At 44.6% G+C, this 23154-nt stretch overlaps 1 protein-coding gene across 1 annotated transcript in view; it reads left to right on the top strand.

Moving 5' to 3' along the window:
- The window catches only part of EPHB1 (EPH receptor B1), a 285588-nt gene that overhangs the window by 233455 nt on the left and 28979 nt on the right, over positions 1-23154 (top strand). The window contains exon 12 of the mRNA XM_073803646.1: positions 6553-6768. Within this exon, the coding sequence (XP_073659747.1) occupies positions 6553-6768 (216 nt within the window). The remainder of the gene's footprint in view (positions 1-6552; positions 6769-23154) is intronic.

The following is a 23154-nucleotide window of genomic DNA, read 5'->3' as shown; positions in this document are numbered from 1 at the left end:
TGCCCTGTGCTGGGATGAGAGAGACATTGCTCTAATGCTGTGGAACAAATCACCCCAAGATTTTAGTGACTTAGCCCAACAACAATTTGGTTTGCTCACAAATCTGCAATTTGGGTAGGCCTCGGTGGAGACCTCTCTGTTTCATGTGTTGTCAGCAGGAGAAGCTCAGGGTTAAGGCCTGGAATCGTCAGAAGCCTCATTCATTCATCTGTCCCAGGGTTGATGCTGGGTATCAGCTGGCATCTCTCCACCTGGCTGACTAGGGCTTCCTCACAGCAAGCTGGGTCCCAAGAACAAGCAACCCAAGAGTAGAAGGCAGAGGCTGTATCAGTTTTGAAACCTAGCCTGAAATGTCACAAAGCATCCTTCAACCACATTGATGGACCCACCCAGATTCAAGGGGAAGAAACATGTCCCACATCTTGATGGGGGACAGCAGCCTTCTTACGCATAAGGGATGGGAGGTCCTGTTATATCCATTTTAGAGAATACAACCTGCGTAAATGCCTCTGACCCCCCAGGACCTTAGTGCCCAAAGCTTCCAGCAATCATCTGCCTGGATTATACTTTTTGTTTCTGTACATGAAGTACAGGGGTATCACATAAAGAAGAACTGAAACCTTCCTGAGGAAGCCAGGGAAGGCTTCAAGGAAGAGAGAGAATTTCTCTGATATGGGAGAAGGAGGAATTTGCCAGACAGGTCAGGAATGGGCAGGTAGGCTCACAGAACAGTGGAGCTGTGTGTTCATAGGTCAAAGTCAGCGTGGCCTATTTGGTAATCTGTCATCAGCGGCCTGGTGGTTCCAAAGCTCAGAAGCAGAGCTTAGGGGCTGCAGTGTGGAAAGGGAGCTGAGGACTTGTCTAGAAGCTGCATTTGTACATACTGAACCTACCTTTGCAGGGGGAGCACACACTTTATGCCTCGTCTGAGTCATTAGGCAGTAGTGACTTTTGTTTGGTGGGGTGGGGGACAGCTGATGTAGGTGATGGGCCCCACGTACTTTGCCTGGTACAGCCTCCTTGAGGGTGTGGGTTATGCTTTGTATTTTGAAACCCCAGCGCCTAGCACACTGAGCACCGGGTCGAGGCTAGTTGAATGAAGAACAGTTTCTGGAGCAAAAGAGTTTGGTCAGGAGAGATGGAGCTTGCTGAGTGTACACGGTCTCTTGTCCTTGTAGCCAGACCTCTCGTGTCAGCCAAAGAAACGTGAATAGGAGGTAATGTTAGGAGAAAAAGTATTTTCCGGAACCAGCCTCTGGACCTATCAGGAGTCATTTACTTCCTGCAAGTCACCTGTCTGTGCTTCACAGAGACTCTCATCGCGATCTGGAGACTGTGATGAGACTCTTTCCCTGGAACGCACAGGCGAACAGGAAGATTCCTTCTCAGGAGCCTGCGGAAAATCAGAACCCTGCACCACTGCTCTGCACACACCTGTTCCATTTTGGGGGCGCAGGACATGGGGGCAGGTTGGATGCCAGTTATTTTTCATGACAATGTGGCCCAGGCAGTGGGAGAAAAGCTAGGGGCGAGAGAGGAGCACAGGGAAAAAGAGGGGAAAGGATGGCCAGAAGGGAGTGGCCAGAGCAGGCGGTGCTGGGAGCTGCGGGAAATGAAGCATGTCCAACTCCCCACCCGGCACAGAGACAGGTAATCTATAAATCTAATTTCAGCCTCACTACCAAACCCTGGAGCATAGCAGCATTAATTGATGTATTTGCTGCTTGATAAAATTGAATAGTGTGTCATCAGTTCCGTCCTGCAGGGTCCATCTTCTGGGAGGTAGTATACTTTTAAGATCACCATTCAGAGAAGAAAGGAAAAGGGTTAGTCTTCAATTTGTGCACCTGCTTCCTCCCCAACCCCCCACTGGTCCTTTCATACCAGATGTGGTGGCTTTGGAGAGTGACCACAACTCCAGCTCTGGATGGGTGTCTCAGAGGCTCTGGGCATCGAGGGTCCAGGGAGCACATCGGAAAGGGCTTCTCACAGTCTGCTCACTGCTCCCCACTCATTTCAGGACTCAGGATTCTTCACATTCTGGAGGGATTAGAAACACCATTATTCTTTAACCACACATTCTGTAGGTTCATAATTATCCATTTTTAAAAAAAATGTCTGTGCCATGGGTTAGGTAGACTGCAAATCCATAATTAAATATTTCCTTCTTGGCACTCAGATTCAGGGGATTCAACCTGGTAGCTCTTCCATAATCTTAGGCACAAGCCCTGAAGCCCTCCTCAATGCCTCATGCCTCAGCCAAGAGGGTCGACCTGCTCCATACGGCCTTCGTGGTTAAAGCTTGGCCTTGTGGTTACTGCTGGTTCATTCACAGATGGTTGTAACTGGAAGACTCTTGGAAGTCACTGAGCAATGTCAAATGGGGACATTTATCATTCATGGGGTGCTCATTCATGGCCTGGAGCTAGAGGACAGCAAGCCAGTTGTCAGAAAGGGAACACCAGGTTGCAAGTTCTGAGACTGAGGTCCAGCTTTGGGCTCTGCTATGAGTCACCCTGTGGCCTTGAGCAAATCCGTTAACTCAATTTCCCAATCTATAAACTAAAGGCATTGAGCTGGATGATCTTGAAAGGGCTCTTTCAGGTTAAAAAAAAAAAAATCTATGATTCATTTTCTTCAAACAAATCAAATAAAGGTTTCATTTCCTGAAGTGGGTTTGTCAATGTAAGTTGAAATACCTAAATCCTTCCTGGCTAATAAAAGGGCCAGCAAGTGGCTTCAGTGAATTTGCAGAAAAGCAATTTCAGCAGAAAGCACTTCATGAAAGGAAGAAAGTTTAAATCACTTCACCCAGCCTGTATTTCTACTACAAACTGTGTTTTTACCATGTGCTCAGCACAGAATCACATCTTTCCCAAAGTTCTAAGAAATCTGTTTTTCTTTTTCTGTGTTGTTTATCTTTGTATGCTGATGCTCATATCTCTGAAAGTTCTTTTTTGGGAGTTTATATCAATGAAGTGAACATAAAACAGCTGGACATGTCAGAAAATCTTAATATGTTTATGTCTCTAAGTTTCCAAGATTATGGACACAACAGGTATGACTGTCTTATCATGATACCTGATTCTCCTGCAGATTCTAAAGAAAATGTGTGTAGAGTCAGCATTTTCCAGTGGAAAAGGCACTGGACGGGAATTATAAAAGATTCAGATAAAGTAGCATATTTGTGGTACATGTTTCTACTTTCTCTTTCTATGGCCATGGCAGACATCATTAATCAATCATAGATCTTCTTCCTACAAAGCTTATACACAGACTTCTCCACACAACATTGGAGGCAGCCATTACCAACTGATAAAAGATGAAATGTAAATGGAGAAGCAATTTGCTGTTTGGACTTAGATTCTTATTATAAGTCAAAATCACACAGAGTGATTTAAGGCTGATCACTTAAACTTTCTGGACTTCCTTTATCTTCTCTATAAAAACAGTGTAATATTGCCTGCCTTGCCTACTCCACAGGACTGGAGTTAAGGATGAAAACATATTCCATGAAGTATGACTTGCCATTCAAAGGCCAAGAAGGGAAGAAATCAGAGTTTGTAGATTAATTGATCCTAATTTCAGGCCTACATTATTAGTTCCTACTACAGTTAGGGTGGGGATGATTATTACAGATGCCAAACTGCTGAGCTCAGAATGCGCTGTGAACTAGGCTCTGTGAGGGCGCTGATCCTAGGATGTCTGCCCCACACGCCCAGGAAGCCAGAAGGAACCTGCAGTCCTCATCCAAGGTGTCCTCAGTCTCTCTCACCAGGCATCTGGGGGTCATGGGAGAGAGGATTTGTGAGATATTATGGCCTTGCTGATAATTCCAGCAGTCATTGCTGCTGTCTTAGTATTCATGGGGCACTGAGCTGAGCCCTCCACATGTATTGTCTCATTTAACCTTGAATCTCAAATCTCAGGAAGAATGGGCACTCTGTTCTTATTTTACAGATGTGGGAATCACTGCTCTGGAGGTTAAATAACTTGCCCAAGAGCATGCAGCCAGTGAGAGAGAGAGCCCGGGCCCACCATGGTCTGTCTGGCTCCAAAGCCTGAACTTTTAATCACTTTTTGCCCTTTGTCAACACCAGAATCTATAAGATGACTGATCTAAACATTTAAACAAATCAGAAAATGAAGCAGCTCAGTGAAGTCTTTAATGACTTAAAGTAGAAACATAGACACAAATCTGCAAAAGATTTCAACACTGCTCTTGGCAAAGCTGCTTCCAACCAGCACCGGTGCCCTTCCCAACATCTGTCTACAAGTGGGCTTCTGTAGGGAGACATTTATTTTTAACCACATTGTTGTCTCCACTTACAGAGGAGAAGAAACAAACTGAATTGAAAAAATCTGACCCTTGGGACTTGTGGCTGAAATATATTTTCTAATATGCGGAAGTCGCATGACAACTTTCTGGAGAGGCAGATCCCCAGAGACCTACTTAGAGAAATGATGGTGCTGGGGAAATCTGGGCTAGCTTCTCAAGGAAGTGTGGAGTGAAGTTCATTAGTGAGCAAGATTTGCATCACTCACGGCACATCCAGCTCTGGCAGATGGGCACCATGTGCTGAAAACCAATCAGTTTCCAAAAAGCAGCTCTGCACTTTATTTTGGAGTTGGTTAGAAGCAAATATTGCAGAGGAAGCATTCTGGGCAGATTGGGAGGTGGTTAAGGTTTGAGTGAGAACTTGGAACTTGGAGTATGTCAAACTCAGTGTGTTTGGGGGGTCCTCCTTCTGGTGGGGGTTGGGGGCTCAGGAAGGAGTGCAAGGAGTGCCAGTTTGCTCCAGTCCTTCAACTGAGCGAGGGGTATAACCAACCCTCGGGCTTGCAATCTCTCATGAGGAACAAAGTCTTCAACAATTCATGCTACCGTTGTTAGACTTTTCAATTGTTGGAATATTTTCCCTAATAAATAGTGTATTTTTACAACAGCTCTTTTATTTTTCTTTACTTATTTTTGCATAGAAAATTACTTTTGCAGGAGCTCATGCATAAATGATGTGTCCATACATATTAGTGAGATAATGCATGTGAGTGCATTGGGCACCATCTCACAGACAGTAGGTGCTCAATAAATGGGAACTCCTCACACTGTTTATGCTTCCTGCCTTTCACAGGAGGATCCTGGGGCAGAGGGAGGGACTGCCTTGCCCAAGGTCTGTGTTCAGCAGTAACTGGACTAGCCCAGGGTGCCCCGCCTCCTCCTCCCTCTCCCCCACTCAGAGCATCTCAATGCCTGGGCCATGCTCTGCTTACACAATACAACTCATAACCCTTTAGGGAGCAGCTGGGGCTGGACTAGTTGGGAAAATGTGTTCTTGGCAGCATGGCCCAAGGTCCACTGATGTAACCAGTGTGTGCAGAGCCCAGACTCAGGGGCTTTGGGGAGGTGGAGGAAGGCATACATTCACTCACAGAAGAGCCTGTCCTCTAACCATGGAGGAGGGAGGCCACCCAGGTAAGAAACTGTGATTGGAGAGAAGGCAGCACTTCAGGTTGGCAGGAGGAGGGGCAGCAACAGTTCCCATTCACTGGGAGAGTCCACGAGCCAGACACGGTGTGTGTGCTCCTCCTGACCATCCAGCCCTCTGAGGCAGGTGTGTTATCCACTGTCGACCAAGACACCATAAACATTTAATTCTGGAGACAAGAAGAGATGTACCAGCCATTCATTCAGCATATGTTTATCGAGCTACATCTGTCTACTCAAACGTTCTCAGCACTGGGAATGCTATGGTGACTGCAAGAGGGAGGGTTCTTGTCTCAAAGAGCTTAGAGTCAAGTAGCAGAGACAGACAGACAGGCACACACACACACACACAACTAAACCTTGTGATACATGCTAAGAAGGAAAATAAGAGCATACACTGAAGGATAGTAGTAAGAAAGTGCTACTTATGTGTGGGGGAGGGGACTGGCTAGAGAGACATCCTCTCTGAGGGAGTGACATTTAAGTGGAGACCTGAAGCAAGTAGGTGTTGATTGTGGGGAAAAGACAGAGGGAACAGCATGTGTAAGGGCCCTGAGGCAGGAAGGGCTTGGCCAGGGAGAGGATTGAAAAGTCACCAGTCACTCTGTCTTTAGCACAGGAGTGCAGGACAAAGTGACATAAGGTGAGGCAGTAGCTGATCCCATGGGGCCCCGTGGGCCACGCTGAAGAGTTTGGCACTTTCCCTTAACACAGTGGGAGACCATTAGAGCGCTTCGGTGACGTGACCTGATTTCTGTCTTACGAGGATGGCTCTAGCTGCCCTTAGAGAATGGATTGGGACGGGGGAAGGTGTAGGGAGGCTGTTACAGGTGATGGATGATGATGAGTTGGTTAGAATGGTGTCAGTGAAGGTGGAGAGGACTGGATGGCTCTGAGATGTAATTTGAAGATGAAATCCGCAAGACGGCAAGGAGAAGGCAGAGTGTTCAAGGAGAGGGAGGAGAATGGGAGTCGGAAGGGAGAAGGCAGTGGGGCCCTGGCACCTCAGCTTCTGCTTGACCACTGAAGCCCATCTTGATCTGGTTGCCCTTGGTGTCTTATTACAGCAAAATGATGGACAGTTCACCGTGATCCAGCTGGTGGGGATGCTGAGGGGCATTGCCGCCGGCATGAAGTACCTGGCCGAGATGAACTACGTGCACCGGGATCTGGCTGCGAGGAACATTCTGGTCAACAGTAACCTGGTGTGCAAGGTGTCTGACTTTGGCCTTTCCCGCTACCTCCAGGACGACACCTCAGACCCCACCTACACCAGCTCCTTGGTGAGTCCTTCTGTGTCTTCTCAGGTCAAAGTACGACAGGGGTGAAAGGTGGCTGCTCATGGCAGGGACCCATGACGGACCATACTGGGAGGGACTGGGACCAGAACTCATCTATCCACTGAGGGGAGCCAGGTGCTGGGCGAACCATTCAACCAGGAGAAATTACAGTAGCTGTTTGTCCAGGCAAGCATTGGGGCATAGGCTGTGAGAAAGGGTCAGTGTCTCCTCTGAAGCCATGCTGTTCCTGGCCCATGAAGAGGACATTTTGGAAAGGACAATTTGAGGGAATCCAAACATTTGGACAGTGGCATTGGAGAGAGCTGTCAGCAGGGAGTGGGCTGCAGTTCTGTTGAGCACTGTGATACCAGGTAGACTCCTGGCCCTCTTCTCTTTCCCTATCACTTCCAGAAAGCCTTAAGTACCATCTACATGACGAGTACTCTCAAATTTGTATTTCTTGCTCAGCCTCCCTCTCTACAGCCCAAGCAGCTTAATCATCTGTGTCCAGCTGCCTAGTTCACACAATTCCCTTTAGAACTTTCACAGGTCCAAAATAGAGCTCTTGATTTACTCTCTAATTTCCCCTCCCCCATCTCTTCAACTCAGTGGTTGCACCATTCAACTAATGACTGAAACCTAGGAATCAGTCTTGAGTTCTCTCTGTGCCTCCCCATCCGTGTCCAATCCCTCAGCTACTCCTATAGGTTTCTATAAAGTCTGTCCCTTTCTTCCCACCTTTGCTGTGCACCCACCCTGTTTCTAAGCACCATTCTCTTTCACCTGGACTGTTACACTGGCTTCCTAGTTAGTCTCCCTGGTTTCCTTTTGTCTTCTTACATCTATTCCCAACAACATCCAAAGTGATAGATCTTCCTACTTAACTACCTACCTATATTCCTTAAGCTTGCAGAAGCAATACATAATTATCATAAAAATCAAAACAAGACAGAGGAGAGGAAAGACTAACTCAGAACCTACAATTTCCTTGAAGCAAGGGTTGGTAAATTTTTCCTAAAGGGCCATATAGTAAATATTTTAGACTTTGCTGGCCAAGAGGCCAAATGAGTATATTATGCACACGATTATATAACCATTTAAAATGTAACCCTTTAAAAATGTATGAACACCACCTTTAGCCCATGGGCTGTAAGAAACCGGGTGACCTGCCAGATTTGGTACTTAGGCCATAGTTTACCAAGCCCTGTCCTGAAGCATCAGTTCCAACAATTAGGTGTGCCTGCTTTCACACTTTTCTCTTTGTTCAAAAATTTGAAAATTTTTATTTTATAAAAATGAGATCATACTATGCCTATTTCTCTGTGTCTTGTTTGTCTCTTGGGGATTCTTACAACAGGTTGCTGCTTTGAAAGTCTGTAAACATTCACACTCCATTAGGGATATACAGTGCCCCTCTTCCAACATCCTCACCAGCATTGAAAGTAATCAATATTTTAAAATTTGCTAATCCAAAGGTGAAAAATCATACCTCATTTTGTTTTAATTTGCATTTTCAACTGACTGCTGGAGATATTACTGTCTTTTTGCACAGTTACTGGGATTCATGTTTCTTCTTTTGTTAATTATCTGTACATGTATTTACCTATTTTTTTATTGGGTTATTTTCTTGTTTCTTAGAAATTTATAGGAATTCTTTTTATGTAAGAGATGTTAACCCTTTTTCTGCCATATATGATACAATTAGTTCCTTCACCTTCTTCTGTACAAAAAAATACAATTCTTTTTTTTTTATTCAAAAGAATACAATTGTCCTTTTGATAGTGTTTATGATATCCTTTGGCTTGCAAAAGTGGTTCATATTCATTTAGTCAAAAATATCGATCTTTTCCTCTACTAATTGGATTTTCTGGATTATTCTTAAAGTTCTCAGGGTTATAAAATGCCTTTTGAAGTGGGTTGTCCTATATCTAAATAGTTAGTACACCTGAAATGTATTTATTTTTCCCAAGTTTTTAGTTTGAAAAATTTCAAGTGTACAGAGAACTTGATAGAATTTTGCAAAAGACAGCCATATTCTCACCACATAGATTCTAGAATTATTATCTTGCTATGTTTGCTTTATCATATAACTATTTAATCCATCCCTCTGTCTATTCATCACTCCATCCTATTTTGTTGATGTATTTCCAGATAAGTTGCAGATATTAGTACACATCACCCCTAAATGCTTCAGCATACACATCTTTAATAAGATTTAAATATTTGTTTATAGTTCTTTCCTTAATTAGGGTAAAATCTGCATATAAAGAAGTGCACAAATCGTAAGTGTACACTTACAGAGTTTTAACAAATGCATGCAACTGTGTGACCCCAAATCCTATCAAGATAAAGAACATTGTCATCATACCAGGAAGTTCCCTCATGTCCCTCCCCTGCCCCACACCCAGAGGCACCCACTGTTCTGATTTTTTTTCTACCATAGGTTTGTTTTGCCTGTTCTTGAACTTCACATAAGTGGAATCAGGATGTTCTTTGTGTCTGGCTGCTTTCTCTTAGCATTCTGTGTGTACGATTCATTCCTATTGTTGTGTGCAGAAGTAGTTTGTTCTTATTTACTGTAGCATTCCACTGTTTATTTATCCATTCTCTTGTTGACAGACACCAGGGCTATTCTCAAATATGTTTCTGAATATGTGTTAGGACGTATATTCTTACCCTGTTTTCATACAGGTGAATAGATAATTATACCACCACCATTTATTGAAGATATTTTCCATATTTTATTGAATCACATGTCATCCTTGTCATATGTTAAGTTCCTTACATAAACTATGTTTTGATTCTCAAATCTGCTCCATTAATCAACTTAAATTCTTATTCCCAACCATATTGTTCTAATTATAGTAACTTTATCAGAAGTTTTACTATATGATTACAAGAATTTTAGCAAGAGTTTTACTGTTTGGATAAAGTAAGTTATTCTTCATTCTTCTTTTAATAAAAATTCTTGGCTCTTTTCAAATATCTTTTTTTTTTTTCAATTTAAGATCACTCTGTCTGGTTCCAAAACATGCAGTGATACATATACACTCACATATGGATTTTGAATGCAATTCTACTCTACATTTGGAAGGACTAACATTTTAATGACCCTGAGTCACCTAAATTATAATGTGAGTCAAACATACAATCTCTATATGTCTTACATTGAAAGTTTCTTAAGTGAAATATTCTCCACATTACTTTCCTACACACATTATTTAGATCACTTGCTGTGATTTTGTGTTTCTTCTAAATGATGAAGCTTATAAACTAAACCTAACAGCTTTCAGGATCCTTCACATTTTATCATATTATTCTTCCATGTTTTGCCTTTTATTCAAAATAGAGAAAATTATCATGTTTGCTGATTAAACTATTGATATTTCTAAAATTTCTAAATATGCAATTTATTCACATGAAAAATATTTATTGATCATCTGCTATGTGCCAATCCTGGGCTACAAGCTAGAGGCACAATTAGGATTGAAAAGAGGCAGCATTACTACTCTCACATTCGAATGAGGAAAAGGAAGATTAATCAGACACATACACAAATAAGTGCATAATTGCCAGTTGAGATAAGAGCCACTGTGTTCTGTGAGAGCATGAAGAAAATAATAAATAAGAAAAATACCCTGACTAGATCTAGGGGAATTAAGGGCTTCCAGAGGAGGAGATGGTGCTCCAGCAGAGATTTGAAGAATAAGTCACCCAAATGAACGGGGCAGGTTAGAGCACTGAGAAACATAAGCAGCACATACAAAGGCTCTGTGTCAAGAGGGAAGGTGGAATTTTAGAGGAGCTGAGAGAGGAGTCCTGTGCTTGGCATTTGGAGAAAGAAGGGAAAGTGACCAAGGAGGTCAGCAGTAGTTACATAGGACAGGGCCTCCTAGACGCTTTTGATGGAATTTACCTCCTTAGAGCAATGAGAATTCATTCAAGGGCTCTGTGTGGGGTGGGGGTGGGTGGTGGGAGGGGTGTACACAGATGCACACACATGACCCAAAGGTGATGAATTTGCATTTTAGAAAAATAACCTGGTTTTTCTCTTGCTTTTCCTTTCCAATATTTTCCCTCCCTTCTTTATAAACAAAACAAACAAAAAAACTTTCTTGGCTTTCTTCCTTCTTTCTTTCATCCAAAAGTCATTTAGCAAGCCCAGTCAAGGTAGATGTCCTGATCTAGAGAGGCAAGCCCTAGCAGGGATCAGGACCCACGGGTGAGGGGGCTGGAAGGCCAGCACTATTGGAAGATTAGCTATAGACAGGGATATTGAGAAATATACTGGAGACAATGGGACCTTTTGGTAAAGGAGGTACAAATATGGAAAGCATGAAAGCTAGAATGAATTATGTGATGTTGAATTGGAATTGGAGGTATCTGTGAGAACTTGTGGTTTTCAATATATAAGGAGATAGAGAAATAAATAAGAGCTGAGAGTGCCTGTACACAATGGTACCTGTGTAGCAAAAAGTACACCTGGCACTCATATCTTGGATTCTGTGTTCTCTTCTATACTAAAAGCACCAAGGACTCATTAGAGAAATGGCCCCTTCCAATGGCCTGGGTAGGAGTATTAGATGAGCCCAGTACATATTTATGTGCCAGAAAGTAAGAAAGTACTCAAAGAATGATGGGAATATGTCAAAAGTACACAATACCATACCCAGCTTAAAGGGCTTCAATGTCCAAATATAGTATAAAATGAACTTCAAAATATATACTGATGGTAACAGATTATAACCTATTGAATAAGATAGTAACTATGGAGTCCACACTGATATGAATATGAATGAGTAAATAAGAGAAGATAAAGCTTTTCCCAATAGTGGAAAGAATGGTGTTATTAGAAAAATCACTATTTGGTGACCATAAGATTAATAGTTAAGAAACATGTTGATACATGGAGTGAAACGAGAGAGAATGGGGACTTTACATAGCCTCAAAGTATTTCCCCCCAAATATTAATAACATAAAGGGAGAAAGTAAGTTTACAGAGAAGTCTGGTAATACCATCTGAATCAAAGATTAGAGTTCACACCTCCAATAACAGACATTGTGTGCCACTGAGAGTATGCAGTGAAAGAACATAGCATTTCAGATACTCTGTTCAAAATGTATAACTTGGATCTTATCATGAGGAAAACTCAGACTAATTAAAATTGAGATACATTCTATTAAATGCCTAACCTATGATCTTAAAATTTCAAGGTCATGAAAGTTAAGCAGACTACCAACTGTTCCAGATTGAAGGGCATTAGAGAGGCATGATAAGCAGGTAATATTTACATATGATCCCTAAGAGGGCATTTCTGTGACAGTTGTTAAGAATTTGAATGGAGTATCTGGATGAGGAGTGTATAGGCATTCTTTGTAGTATTCTTGAAACTTTTCTAGACATTGAAACTGTCTCAGAATAAAATATTTTTTAAAAACATTTACCCTGGCTGAAGTGTAGAGGACAGATGGGGGAGGCAACAGTAGAAGCAAGATGGTCAGTGGAGTGAATGAAGCCCAGGGAGATCAGGGGAGAAACATGGAAAAGGCTTGAGAGTGGGTGATGCTTAGGGGTGAGGGTAACAGAGGTCCAAGGATGACACCTGGTATCTGGACTGTGTCTTTGGATGGATGATGGTGCCATTCCCTGAGAATGGGGATTCTGGAAAGGAACTGGTTGGAGGAATAGAAGGATTGAGAGTAAATTGAGGGTTTAGTTTAAAGCAGAGTCTCTCAAATTTTGGTGAGTATCAGGTTTACCTGGAGAGCTAATAAGGAAAACAGAGGAACAGACTCATGAAGTTGAATAGAGTCTGGGCCTTGGCATTTTCACCAATATTTCCCACATGATTCTGTTACAAAATTTGTAAGACACTTGTTTAGAATATTTTGACTTTTATGTGCTGGTAGGATATCTAAGTAGAGTTGCTGAACAGGCAGCTGGAAATCTGTGTTTGGAGCATGGAGGAGAAGTCCAAATGATGATGTGCATTTAGGAGTCATCAGCATAAAGACAAGAATCAAAACAGGGGGTGTAAATGCACTTGACTTGGAAGAGATAGAGTGGGCAAAGGACCTCATTCTGAGCATGAAGAAGCCCAACATTGACCAATACAGATGTCTGTAAAGCAGGAAGCATGGATGTCTAACTGTCCCTTTCCTCCAGAGAGGCAATTACTAAGAATTTGCTGTAAATCCTACCCCCTCACTTTGCAGAGGAGAAATTGAGGCCCAGAGTGGTCAAATGAGTTACTCAGTCACATAGGTTGTCAGTGCAGCTTTGGCCCTTCAGTTCAGGTTTCTGGACTCTGAATCCAGTGCTTGGGACACCATGGCTTCCTCTCTGGTCCCACAGTGTGCCAGACTCCCTGCTCAACTTGGGTCATTTGTGATATCCCAGAAAGCCTATTTCTCTTTCTTTCTTTCCCCTTTTCTTCCCAAAAATCCAGCAAAGGATTGTCATCTTTGCCAAATGGCTCTGCTGGCCTTTGGGCAATACACACAGAGGTCAGGCCATATTGCATTGCCCCCACCCCACCTTCAGGCAGAGGTGGGCGTCTGTTAACTTTCATTTATCTATTGATTTCTTTTCAGCTCTACTTCTTTACATTTTTTTATGGTTACTCTAGGATTTATATATATAAACACAAATATAAATATAAATAGTGACTTTTTCTATGTTTGCTTTCAAGATTTTCTCATTATCTTTGGTTTTTAGCTTGACTATGGTCAAGCTGGTCATACTTTTCTCCCCTAATTTATCTTGTTTGAGATCCTATCAGCTTCTTAAATCTGTAAATTTATGTCTTTTACTATTATTGGGGAATTTTTCAGCCACAATTCTTCAAATATTATTTCCTGTCCCCTTTTCCCTCCTTCTAGGAATACAATTACTTATGTGTAAAACTTGTGAAATTGTCCCACAGGTTCCTGAGGCTCTGTTCATTACTTTCCCCATTTTTTCTTCTCCCTTTCTCAGATCTATCTTTAAATTAATTGATTCTTTCATTTGCTATCTCCATTCTTCTAAGAAAAGTCCCTCAAGAGACTTTTTTTTTGATATTGTATTTTTTAGCTCTATACTTTCTTATGAATCTTTCTTTTATACTTTCCAATTCTCAGCTGAGATGTCTTATTTTTTTTATTCATCATAAGCATATTTTTCTTTACCCCGTTGATCATAGCCATAATAGCTGCTCTTGTAAGTCTGGGTCATCCTGGGATTGGCATCTTTTTTTCCAATGAAAATGGATCACATTTCTCTGGCTCTTTGTATGTCTAGTAGTTTTGGATTACATGTGTTGTGAGTGTTGTATATGTGATGTAGAGACTCTGAATTCTATTACACTGATCCAAAGAGTGTTGCTCTCTTTGATTTAGCAGGAAATTAACATGTTATACTCAACCTGCAGACTCTGTCATGTCTGCAGTGGGCAACAGCTCAGATTTCAGTTCCTGTGGTTTTCAATCTGTATTATACTTGCATGGTTTAGGAGTCAGCCAGAGAACTGGCAAAAGTTTATACCCAGAATTTGGAATCCCATTTCCCTGGTTCTCTTGTGTCCAGGGATTCTTTCCCAACTCTCTAACATCCCTGATTATCCAGGACTCCTTCACTTGGTTTCTCCAGCCAGAAAGATGGTAGGTTTTTCCACTAGAGTTTTAGCCATTGGGTGGACAGCTGCCCCCAGGGCAAAACTGCAAAAAGTAAAACTCACCTCATGCTGCTCAGTTTCTGGAACCTTCAGGTAGCTTTTCCTTTCTTTTCTTTCTTCTTTCCTTTTCTCTTCTCTTGTACTTTGTTGTTATTTGCTGGAGAGTCTGTTTGTTAGAAGAATACTCCTCCACATCAAAAGTGGAACCTTCAGCTTATTACCATAATCAGCAGGTCTGTAAGACAGCCCTTAAGCCTGCTTTACTCTATCTTAAGTTCCTTATTCATGCAGTTCTTTCAAGATCTTTTAAACATCGTCACCTTCTAATACATCTTGTTTTACTTTATAGGTGGAGACCTCAGTCGTAGCTATTAAAGTTTTCTAGTTTTTCCTACTAGACCCTCAGTTTTCATCTCTTATTCTGTCTTAATTCTCCAACATGCTTCCCCCAGGTCTTCCTTCTCTATTTTAAATTGCTATTTCTAGCCCCAAGAGCATTTCCTTCCCATCAGGCTCCTGGAATAATGAACAGATAGAATTTGCTCCTTTGTGCTTTTCTATGACTGGAATAAACCCACTAAAATAAGGAGGAGTTCTGTACTGCTCCTAACATTCCAGAGAGACAGATCAGTGATCTGGGCTGGGCTCTAATACCTGTACAATTTATATAACTTTCTTTTTGGCAGGTGTATTTCTGAATACTGTTATGGGTGTTCAAAATAACATTTCTACGTGTCTTAGTCTGCTCAGGCTGCTCTAACAAAATATCATAGGCTACGTGGCTTAAATAACAGACATTTCTTTCTCACAGTTCTGGAGAAACTGGAGGCTGGGAGTCCAAGATCAATGTGCTGGCAAATTTAGTTCCTGGTTGGAGCCCTCTTACTGGCTTGCAGATGGTCGCCTTCTTGTTGGGTGCTCACATGGCAGAGAGAGATAGAGACAGAGAGAGAGGCAGAGACAGAAACAGAGAGAGCAACAGCTCTGGTCTCTTTTCCTCTTCCTGTAAAGACACTAATCCCATCACGGGGGCCCCACCCTCATGACCTCTTCTAAACCCAATTACCTCCCAAAAGGCCCAACCTCCAAACTGGGGGTTAGGGCTTCAAAATATGAATTTTGAAAGGACACACTCATTCAATCCATAACACCGTGCTTGTGTTAAAGACCAATGCTCAGTGTTTGACTTCACAGGTAACATTCTGGTTATTACTGGTCCTGTCTCCTGTTACCAAGGGAAAAAAAGGCACGCATATCAGGGAAAGTGCCACATCTTTGTTTAACTCTGCATTTGGGGCTCACATACACATTCACAAAACTGACCTTAGCCCTTTCTCAGCTCACACTGGTGGAGAGAGCCCCAACAGGGTCCCACAAACCCTCTCTGCATGGCAGCTTTCTGCTGGTTAAGTCAAATGCTCTGCTCCAGCATGCCTTGCTTTCTTTTCTGATCAGTAGGAAGAGGCCCCATCCGGTCCCTTTGTGAGCAAAATCTTTGCTTCTTCGTATTCAGCCAGGTTCCTTCTGCTAAAGTAGTGTTAACTTTCCCGTCCTTCAAAGCCCCAGGCTGTCTCTCTGAGAAGTCTCTGGCCTTGCCCATGCCTTCCCTCAACGCTGCTCCCGGCAGACCTCTGTATTTTATCCTGAAGTGCACTCTGTCTTCAAGGCGCCTCTGATCTCCCCCAGCCCCTTCCGCTTTGCTCCTCCTGACTCTCAGCCCTCCTTTCTCAGTCCCCGGCTCCTCCCACACCCGGTGTTTTTGCACTTCTGAGGCTCCCTTCCTTCCAAGCCTGCCAGTGCCTCCTTCCTCTTTGCTTTCTCTGTTCTAATGTCTGTTGATGTTCCCTGCCCCCTCTGTTCCCCTCTGGGGAACCTCAAATAGAGCTGCTTCTTGGGCATCTGCCCCTCCTGGTGGGAAGCAGAAGCCATTTTCTCAGGCGATTCGCCAGCCGCTCCTTGTCCTGCCTTGATCTCCGTGCCTGCCCAGCTCTCCCTCACATACTGCCCTCACTTCCCTCAATGACTGCCTGGACTGGCTCCAGGAGAGCTCAGCTGGTCTTTCCTCTAGAAGCTGCCCCATCTGCATTAGACTCATTTCTTGAGCTGCCCCAGGGGCACTGGACACGGAGGGTCCACCCTCCCCATGGGACAAGGGTCAGACTGTCCCGCAGGGACATCTCTGCGAGCACCTGTCCCACTGGCTCGTCCTGAACCTGCCGGGGAAACCAGGCCTGCCCCACACGTGCTCTACAGAGGTTCTTGTTCCCCTGTGATGAATTTCAGTCACCCTGTCACCATGGAGGCAGGACCTTGTCTCATCCTCCCCCATTATTCCCATGAATTATTGTCTCAGCTGCAGCCTCCAATTTCACCATGTTTCTGGGAGGGAGCATCCATTCTAGCCACAATCCATTTCCTGCTGAAGTCTCCAGGGCCTTTCCTTTCACAAAAAAATTGACCTTTATTCCATGATATTATGCTGCCCATGTCTTCAACAATGTGGGCTGGGAAGGTGGCAAAAGATCCCTTCTAGAAGTCTCTCCCACTCTGGGGTAGCAAAATAGTTCTATGGTAGGAAGATGCAGGATTTAGTTTCAAACTATGCTCTATAAATTTGGCCTTTGGTCTCCTCATCCATAAGATGGGATTTGGAAAAATTGTCAGATTCATATGACCCCCTGTGATAAACTGGAAACAACCCCTAATGTAGGTCCTGCCCTGGTTGCAGCATCTGTGATTATTGTGGGTGCTGCCACCAGTGCATCCCGGGCTCTCAGAATCCATACCCCATGGCGACAGACACCCAGGTATACATTTTCACGGCTAACTGATAAAAAAGATTGTGACTTTCCCTCTTCCTACTCACTCCAAAACAGAAAACAATAAAGCAGAGAGCTTCCAGAAGCCCAGGATATTTTGTGAATATTTTGATATTCACAAAGGAGAACAGGGCCCTCGTGACAGGATCCCCATGGAAGAATTTTGAAGAAGACTTCTCAGGAGAGAAGAGGGGAAAAGGCAGTTAAGATTATTGTGTCTAGGGAATTCCCTGGTGGTCCAGTGGTTAAGATTCAGTGCTTTCACTGCAGTGGGTCGGGTTCGATCCCTGGACCAGGGAACTAAGATCCCACAAGCTGCAAGGCGCAGACAAAAAAATAAAATAAAAGATTATTGTGTCCACTGAAACCCGTGGTTCTCACACTTCCCTGTGCCCCAGGATCCCCTGGAGCGCTAGGAAAGTGGAGGTTTCTGGGCCCTGCCCTCAGAGTTTCTGATCAGTAGGTCTAAGGTGGGGCCCAGGAATATGCATTTCATACAAGAACCCAGATAATGCTGATAGCACTAGTGCTGGACTGCACTTTTAGCATGACTGCATTGAAACTATTTTAGGGAGCATAAATTCACTCACAAACCTGCGTTGCAAGAAAGGTCAGTTATTTTTCAAAAATCAAAGTAAATCTGACACTGAGTCCCCATCCTGTCAGACTAGAAAGGAAAATGGATTTTCAGGCATCCTGGAGCGTTTCCTCTCTCCCCAAGCCCGAGGGATTATGCAGGTCCTGGGGCCACACTGGGGCACCATGTCTTTGCAGGGACTAGAGCCCCTCCGCCTCTGGCCCAGCATCACCTGTGTCTGATGAGGCGGGGAGGGCACAGCGCCCATAGGTGTCCCCACCACAGAGCCCCAAACCAGCATCTGTCTCCAGGTCTTGGAACCTCCATCTGACCCTGCCACTTAACTCCCCCAATAACCCATTTCTCAGAATCTGAATCCCCGTCCTGCCCCATTCATCAGCTCTTTTGGAAAAAGAAAAAAAAAAAAAAAAAAAAAAAAGTTGATTAAATCAGCCCTGAAGATCCCGGGGTTGTTTTTTGAGGAGCTGGGGACGTATTGATGATCATCCTCAGTCTTGAGGTCCTTCAGTGCCATAGCACCAAACACACATGAATTAACACCTCAGTCATTTTCATTGACATGGTTACCAGTGAAGTGGCTGCCCAGTAAACTGGAGTTCAACTCAGAGAGGGTATCTGGCATTGTGTTTGTCTACCCTCCATCTTCTATACGTAAATAAGGGCTTAAGGAAGGAAGGTCGTCCAGGGTGCCGGAGGGGCTCACCCATGTTTGGGATGGAGAATCTTTTTTCTCCAGGAACTTTTACTTGGGTGACTCAAAGAGGGGATCCACCGAGAAAAGACCAAGAGAGTCAAAGCCTCAGCCTTAGGGGCCCTCCCCCTTCCCCGTGCCAGGTCCTGAGCCCGACCTGCACAGGAGAAGTGGGTGCCCCAGTCTGAGAACCCCTTTGCTTTGACACGTCTCGGAGGAGTGGCCGACCTGCATCCCTGTTCTCTGAACCAGCTGGGGACCGAGGGCAGAGCAGGGAGCGTAACAATCTCCCCGTCCAGGCTGCCCAGACTTTCTGTTCCACCAGGAGCCAGCAATGCTGTCCCTAGCCCTTGTGGGTGACAGATGGTTAGGGGGACTCTGTGATGAAGGTAGGAAGCCTCTGTGAACTTCCTTTAAAGCCTGTGGTGAGTGGCTCCCACCAGCATCACACACGTGGCATGCACGGGCATACACACAGGTACAGTGCAGTACACACACGTGGATACCCAAGCACAGAGACAGACAGAGAAACACACAGGCACCCGGGACTACCTTGAGACAGGCATGTGCCTTTCCAGTTGCTGTGGGGCAAGGGCTAGGCTTTTCCCTTCCTTACCACTGAGAAGTGAGTTCGACTGCTAGAGCTCTGTTTTTTTGTTTTGTTTTGTTTTGTTTTTCTTATAATGTACTTAATGCTTAAAAGGTGCAAAGAAAGCAGAACATTATCTGAGATAATCCTTCCTGCAAGCCTTTGGGAAAAAGCCCCCTCTGTCTGCACTTTGCAGAAGTCGCTGCTGAGAAGGTTCATCCCTCTGCTTGATGGTTTGGGCTCAGGCTCGGAACTTGGTCCTTCCAAATGAGAAAGGTTTGCTGGCTTTCTGTCCAGTGACCCCAGGCCCAGTTTCACTTCTCCCCACCATTCTTGGCGGTTTTTACGTTTAAAGCATACTTCTCCTCCCGGTCTGATTCCTGGCTTCCCTCAGGAGGCCGTTTTCAAATTGTGATTTCTCACTCTTCTTTCAGTCACTGAGCTAGGGTGACAGGTTCTCTCTTGGGTGGATGGGAAAGTTTAGAGGGATGAAGACAAGCAAAGAAAAGAGGGGAGCCCCTTTAACTGCAGCTGGAATAAAACCGAGGCCCAGTCCCCCGGACATTCTCCCCCAGCATTAATTAAGCTGAGGGCAGAATCACTCAAATTCCACTCCAGTCACCCCACTCTGCCGCTCACATCACTCTTCTTCAGGCAGCCCTGCCCTCCCCTTCCACCGATATCTCTCCCTGGATCACTTTGTCACCAGATGCTCAGTTAGGGATATCAAGCCCTGACTGAAACGCCCTTTTGAAAAAGACTCAGCATAATTATGATTAGTGAGGCCAGTGTATTATTAGCATGAATAGGATCGGATGGGATTTCAGAGCCTGAGCTAGCTTGTACCCTGGTGACTGGCACAAGATCAGGGTCAGTTTTCCCGGCCAGCTCATCTCTCTGCTCTGAGTGTGGTGTGTGGGGTCAGCCAGGCAAAGCCCTCCTCCGTGTGTGCCTGTCATCATGCAGGAGGGACCAGCCACCTGCAGGAGCATGCAGGTGCATGCAATGCCTCTACCAGCCATTCTCAGCCAATGCATATTTATTAAGCACCTACTGTGTGCAAAGCCCACCTACTGTGTGCAAAGCCCAGCCCAAAAACAAAACAGATGTTTCCTGAGGTCTTTGAAGTTCCTTCCTAGCAAAAAAGATGGACATTAAACAGCTGATGCAATTAACTATGTAATTACAATTGTTAGGTGCTATAATTACAATTGTTAGATGCCATGGAGAAGCATATATCAAGCAGGTATTGCATACCCTGAGGAAGGAACATCTGGGCCGAAACTCAGAGGTGTTCATTAGGGCAAGAGTACAGCCAGGAATCCATGGGAAGAGTCCCAGAGCTGGAGGCAGACTCTGCTTCCTCAGCAAGGACAGGGCATGGAGGAGAGGAGGGTGCTGGGGACACTTGTGCACAAGCACAGATTGGGGAGAAGCAGCTGCCCAGTGGAAAAGGCTTTCAAAAGAGATGTTGCAGGAAATGGCGAGTAGAGATGAGTCAGGATCATGGGGTAGGACTGTGTGAGCAGCCCACGTGGGCTCACAGTAGCTTTGCTCCAAGCTGTGAGCTTCGAGGGCGGGGCGGGAGGGGGCTGTTGGCCAGGGGAGGTAGGAAAAGAGGAAGAACCGGAAATGAGACCCTGACCCAGGTCCTCAGGGAGTAGGCCTGGGAGCCCTGTGCAGACATGGAGGCTTGAACTGTGAGGGCACCTGGATTGAAGCACACCCAGCAGATGGTGGAGAGATTTTACCTTCTCAGCTGAGGTCCCAAAGAGTCAGTCAAGAAGTCAGTGAACCAATCAATCAAGGATCATTGATTCCTTGCAAGACCTCTGCTAGAGAAGGTCGTTATTTAATATGTTGATTGGCAGTAGTATCTGTAAATCACTCACTAAGATTTAAGCTCACTTTCCTGATTGGGTGCTTAGTAAATAAAAGTTTGGAGCCATGGCTTAGAGAAAAGAGAGATGGCTTTCAGCTGAGATGAGAGAAGGGGGTGGAGTAGATTCCCAGATGAATTGGAGGTGAACTAGGCAGTAAAACTGGGCACAGTAAAGGTACTCAGTAACGTTTATAGGATGGATGGGTAAATGAATAAGGTTATAAGGGCTCAGAGGTTGAGGGTTTTCCGGAAAGAGGTAACATCAGGATGGAACAGGTCAGGAGGTCAGAAAGTAGTGTGCTTGCTGCTGCACTCCCAGCTTGTAAACAGGCTCATCTGGCTGGTTTTGGGAAGAGGGTGTGCAGGCTGATAAAATCAAGGTGTGCTAGCCCTTGAAGGGCCCTGTTATCGGCTGCATCGTGTTCCCCCCAAAAAAGTTACTTGAAGTTCTAACCCCTGTATCTGTGAGTGTGTCCTCATTTGGAAATAGGGTCTTTGCAGATATAATTCAGGTTAAGATGAGGTGGATTAAGGTGGGCCCTAAATCCAATGACTGGTGTCCTTTTAAGAAGGAGATCCTGGAGTCTTTGCAAATCTCCCTCTAGTTCTGCGGGCCTCCTCTGCATCATTAGAGAAGTTGGTACCAGAGGGTGGAGGTGCTCATCCCCTGCACCTAGCTTAATAGGGCCTTAAAGACCTGATAGGGCTTGACCTGTGAGCCCTGCACAGGGCTGAGCCTCTTCACGAAAAGAGGCCTCTGGGTCTAGCAAATCTCTAGAAGGCAAGGTGTTTATCCAAGGAAGCGACGCCAGGCCCTTCTATCCAGTCCTCCGAGAGCACACGGAAACAAAAGCGACTTTTTAAAGACCCCAGTAGCTCAAAACCGGCCCTATTGAGGCTGAGCATATTACACCTCCTCTGGGAAAGCTGAATTTAAAAATGTGAAGGCAGCCAAGAAAGTCTCTTCCAGTGTAGTTTACAGATCCAGAGGTAAAAGAAAGAGTCAGAGTGTAAGCAAGAGAGAAAGAGAGAGCAGAGTGAGGCAGGGGGAGAGCTGATCAAAGGCCACTCTGCTCCCACTTGTTCTGCAGATACTCTAGCTGCTTGGGGCGGGGGGGGGATATGTGGGGAGGACTTTAGAGGGGAAGGTTTTATTTTAATCCTCCCACAAAAGCATTCAAGTAAACCCTTTCCCTGTGAGAAAGCGAGAGAGTATAAAACAGGAAGAGAAGATTCTCAGTGAAAAGATCCATGTAGACTTCTACTAATACTGCTCACTTAGAGAACACATGCCATCTGGGTGCTTGATAAAAAGAAAAAAAAAGGCATAAAGAAAAGTTCAAAGCCCATGGATTCAGCTTGTGAGTTGCAAGCTGCTCGCCTCTCCTCCTGGCAGATACTTTTTTGTCTTGGTCAGCAATGACTAGCTTTTCAAAGTGACCTGTCAGATCTTCGTTCCTTTCTTCTCTTGTCGGCCAAGGAGCTGAGCAGTGGGGAGAAGCGAGAGGAGGTGACCCAGGTGACAAGAGCAAGGCTGACCTTCTATTCATTAACCTTCTGAGAATTTTCTATTGAAATACAAAGCCTCAGCCCACTTGTGCCTGGGCCTGACCCAGCAGCTTCACATCTTGCTACTCCATGCCAGATGGGACAAGACACCTGCCTCGATCCATGCACAATTTTTTACTTCTTGTCTGTTAGAGGTGTATATTTTGGGAACATGCCCCAGGGCTCTGGCCCATGACTTAGCCAGGAGTGGCCATGGGACCTTGATTTTAGGCCCCATCATTTTTTAAAACTTCTCCTTTGGAAGGGAATTTGGCATCCTCCAGGGATCGCAGAGGATGACAGAAAATCCGGGGAGGCTCCGTCTCCAGTTACCAAGCAATGTAAGTTCATACGCTTTTAAACCAACATCACTGATAAAACGGTATGAAGCAGCTTTGTAGTTAGATATTCTACCTGGAGAAATTAGAAGGGCAAAGGTTTTGTCAGGAAATGCTGTGGCAGGAGGGGGTAGAATGGGGTGAAAGTTTGGGGGCAAAAGCCTGGACAAGGAGAGGGGCTGGTTCCTTAGCATCACCTTAAGATAGTTTATGTTCCTCCTAAATTACTTTTCTTCCTATTACACAAGCTATAGCTCTATTATTCTAAA

Source organism: Tursiops truncatus, chromosome 4 (genome assembly GCF_011762595.2).
Source record: "Tursiops truncatus isolate mTurTru1 chromosome 4, mTurTru1.mat.Y, whole genome shotgun sequence".
Classification (NCBI taxonomy): domain Eukaryota; kingdom Metazoa; phylum Chordata; class Mammalia; order Artiodactyla; family Delphinidae; genus Tursiops; species Tursiops truncatus.
The sequence above is the reverse complement of the archived record's forward strand: the minus strand, read 5'-3'. Positions and strand labels throughout refer to the sequence as shown.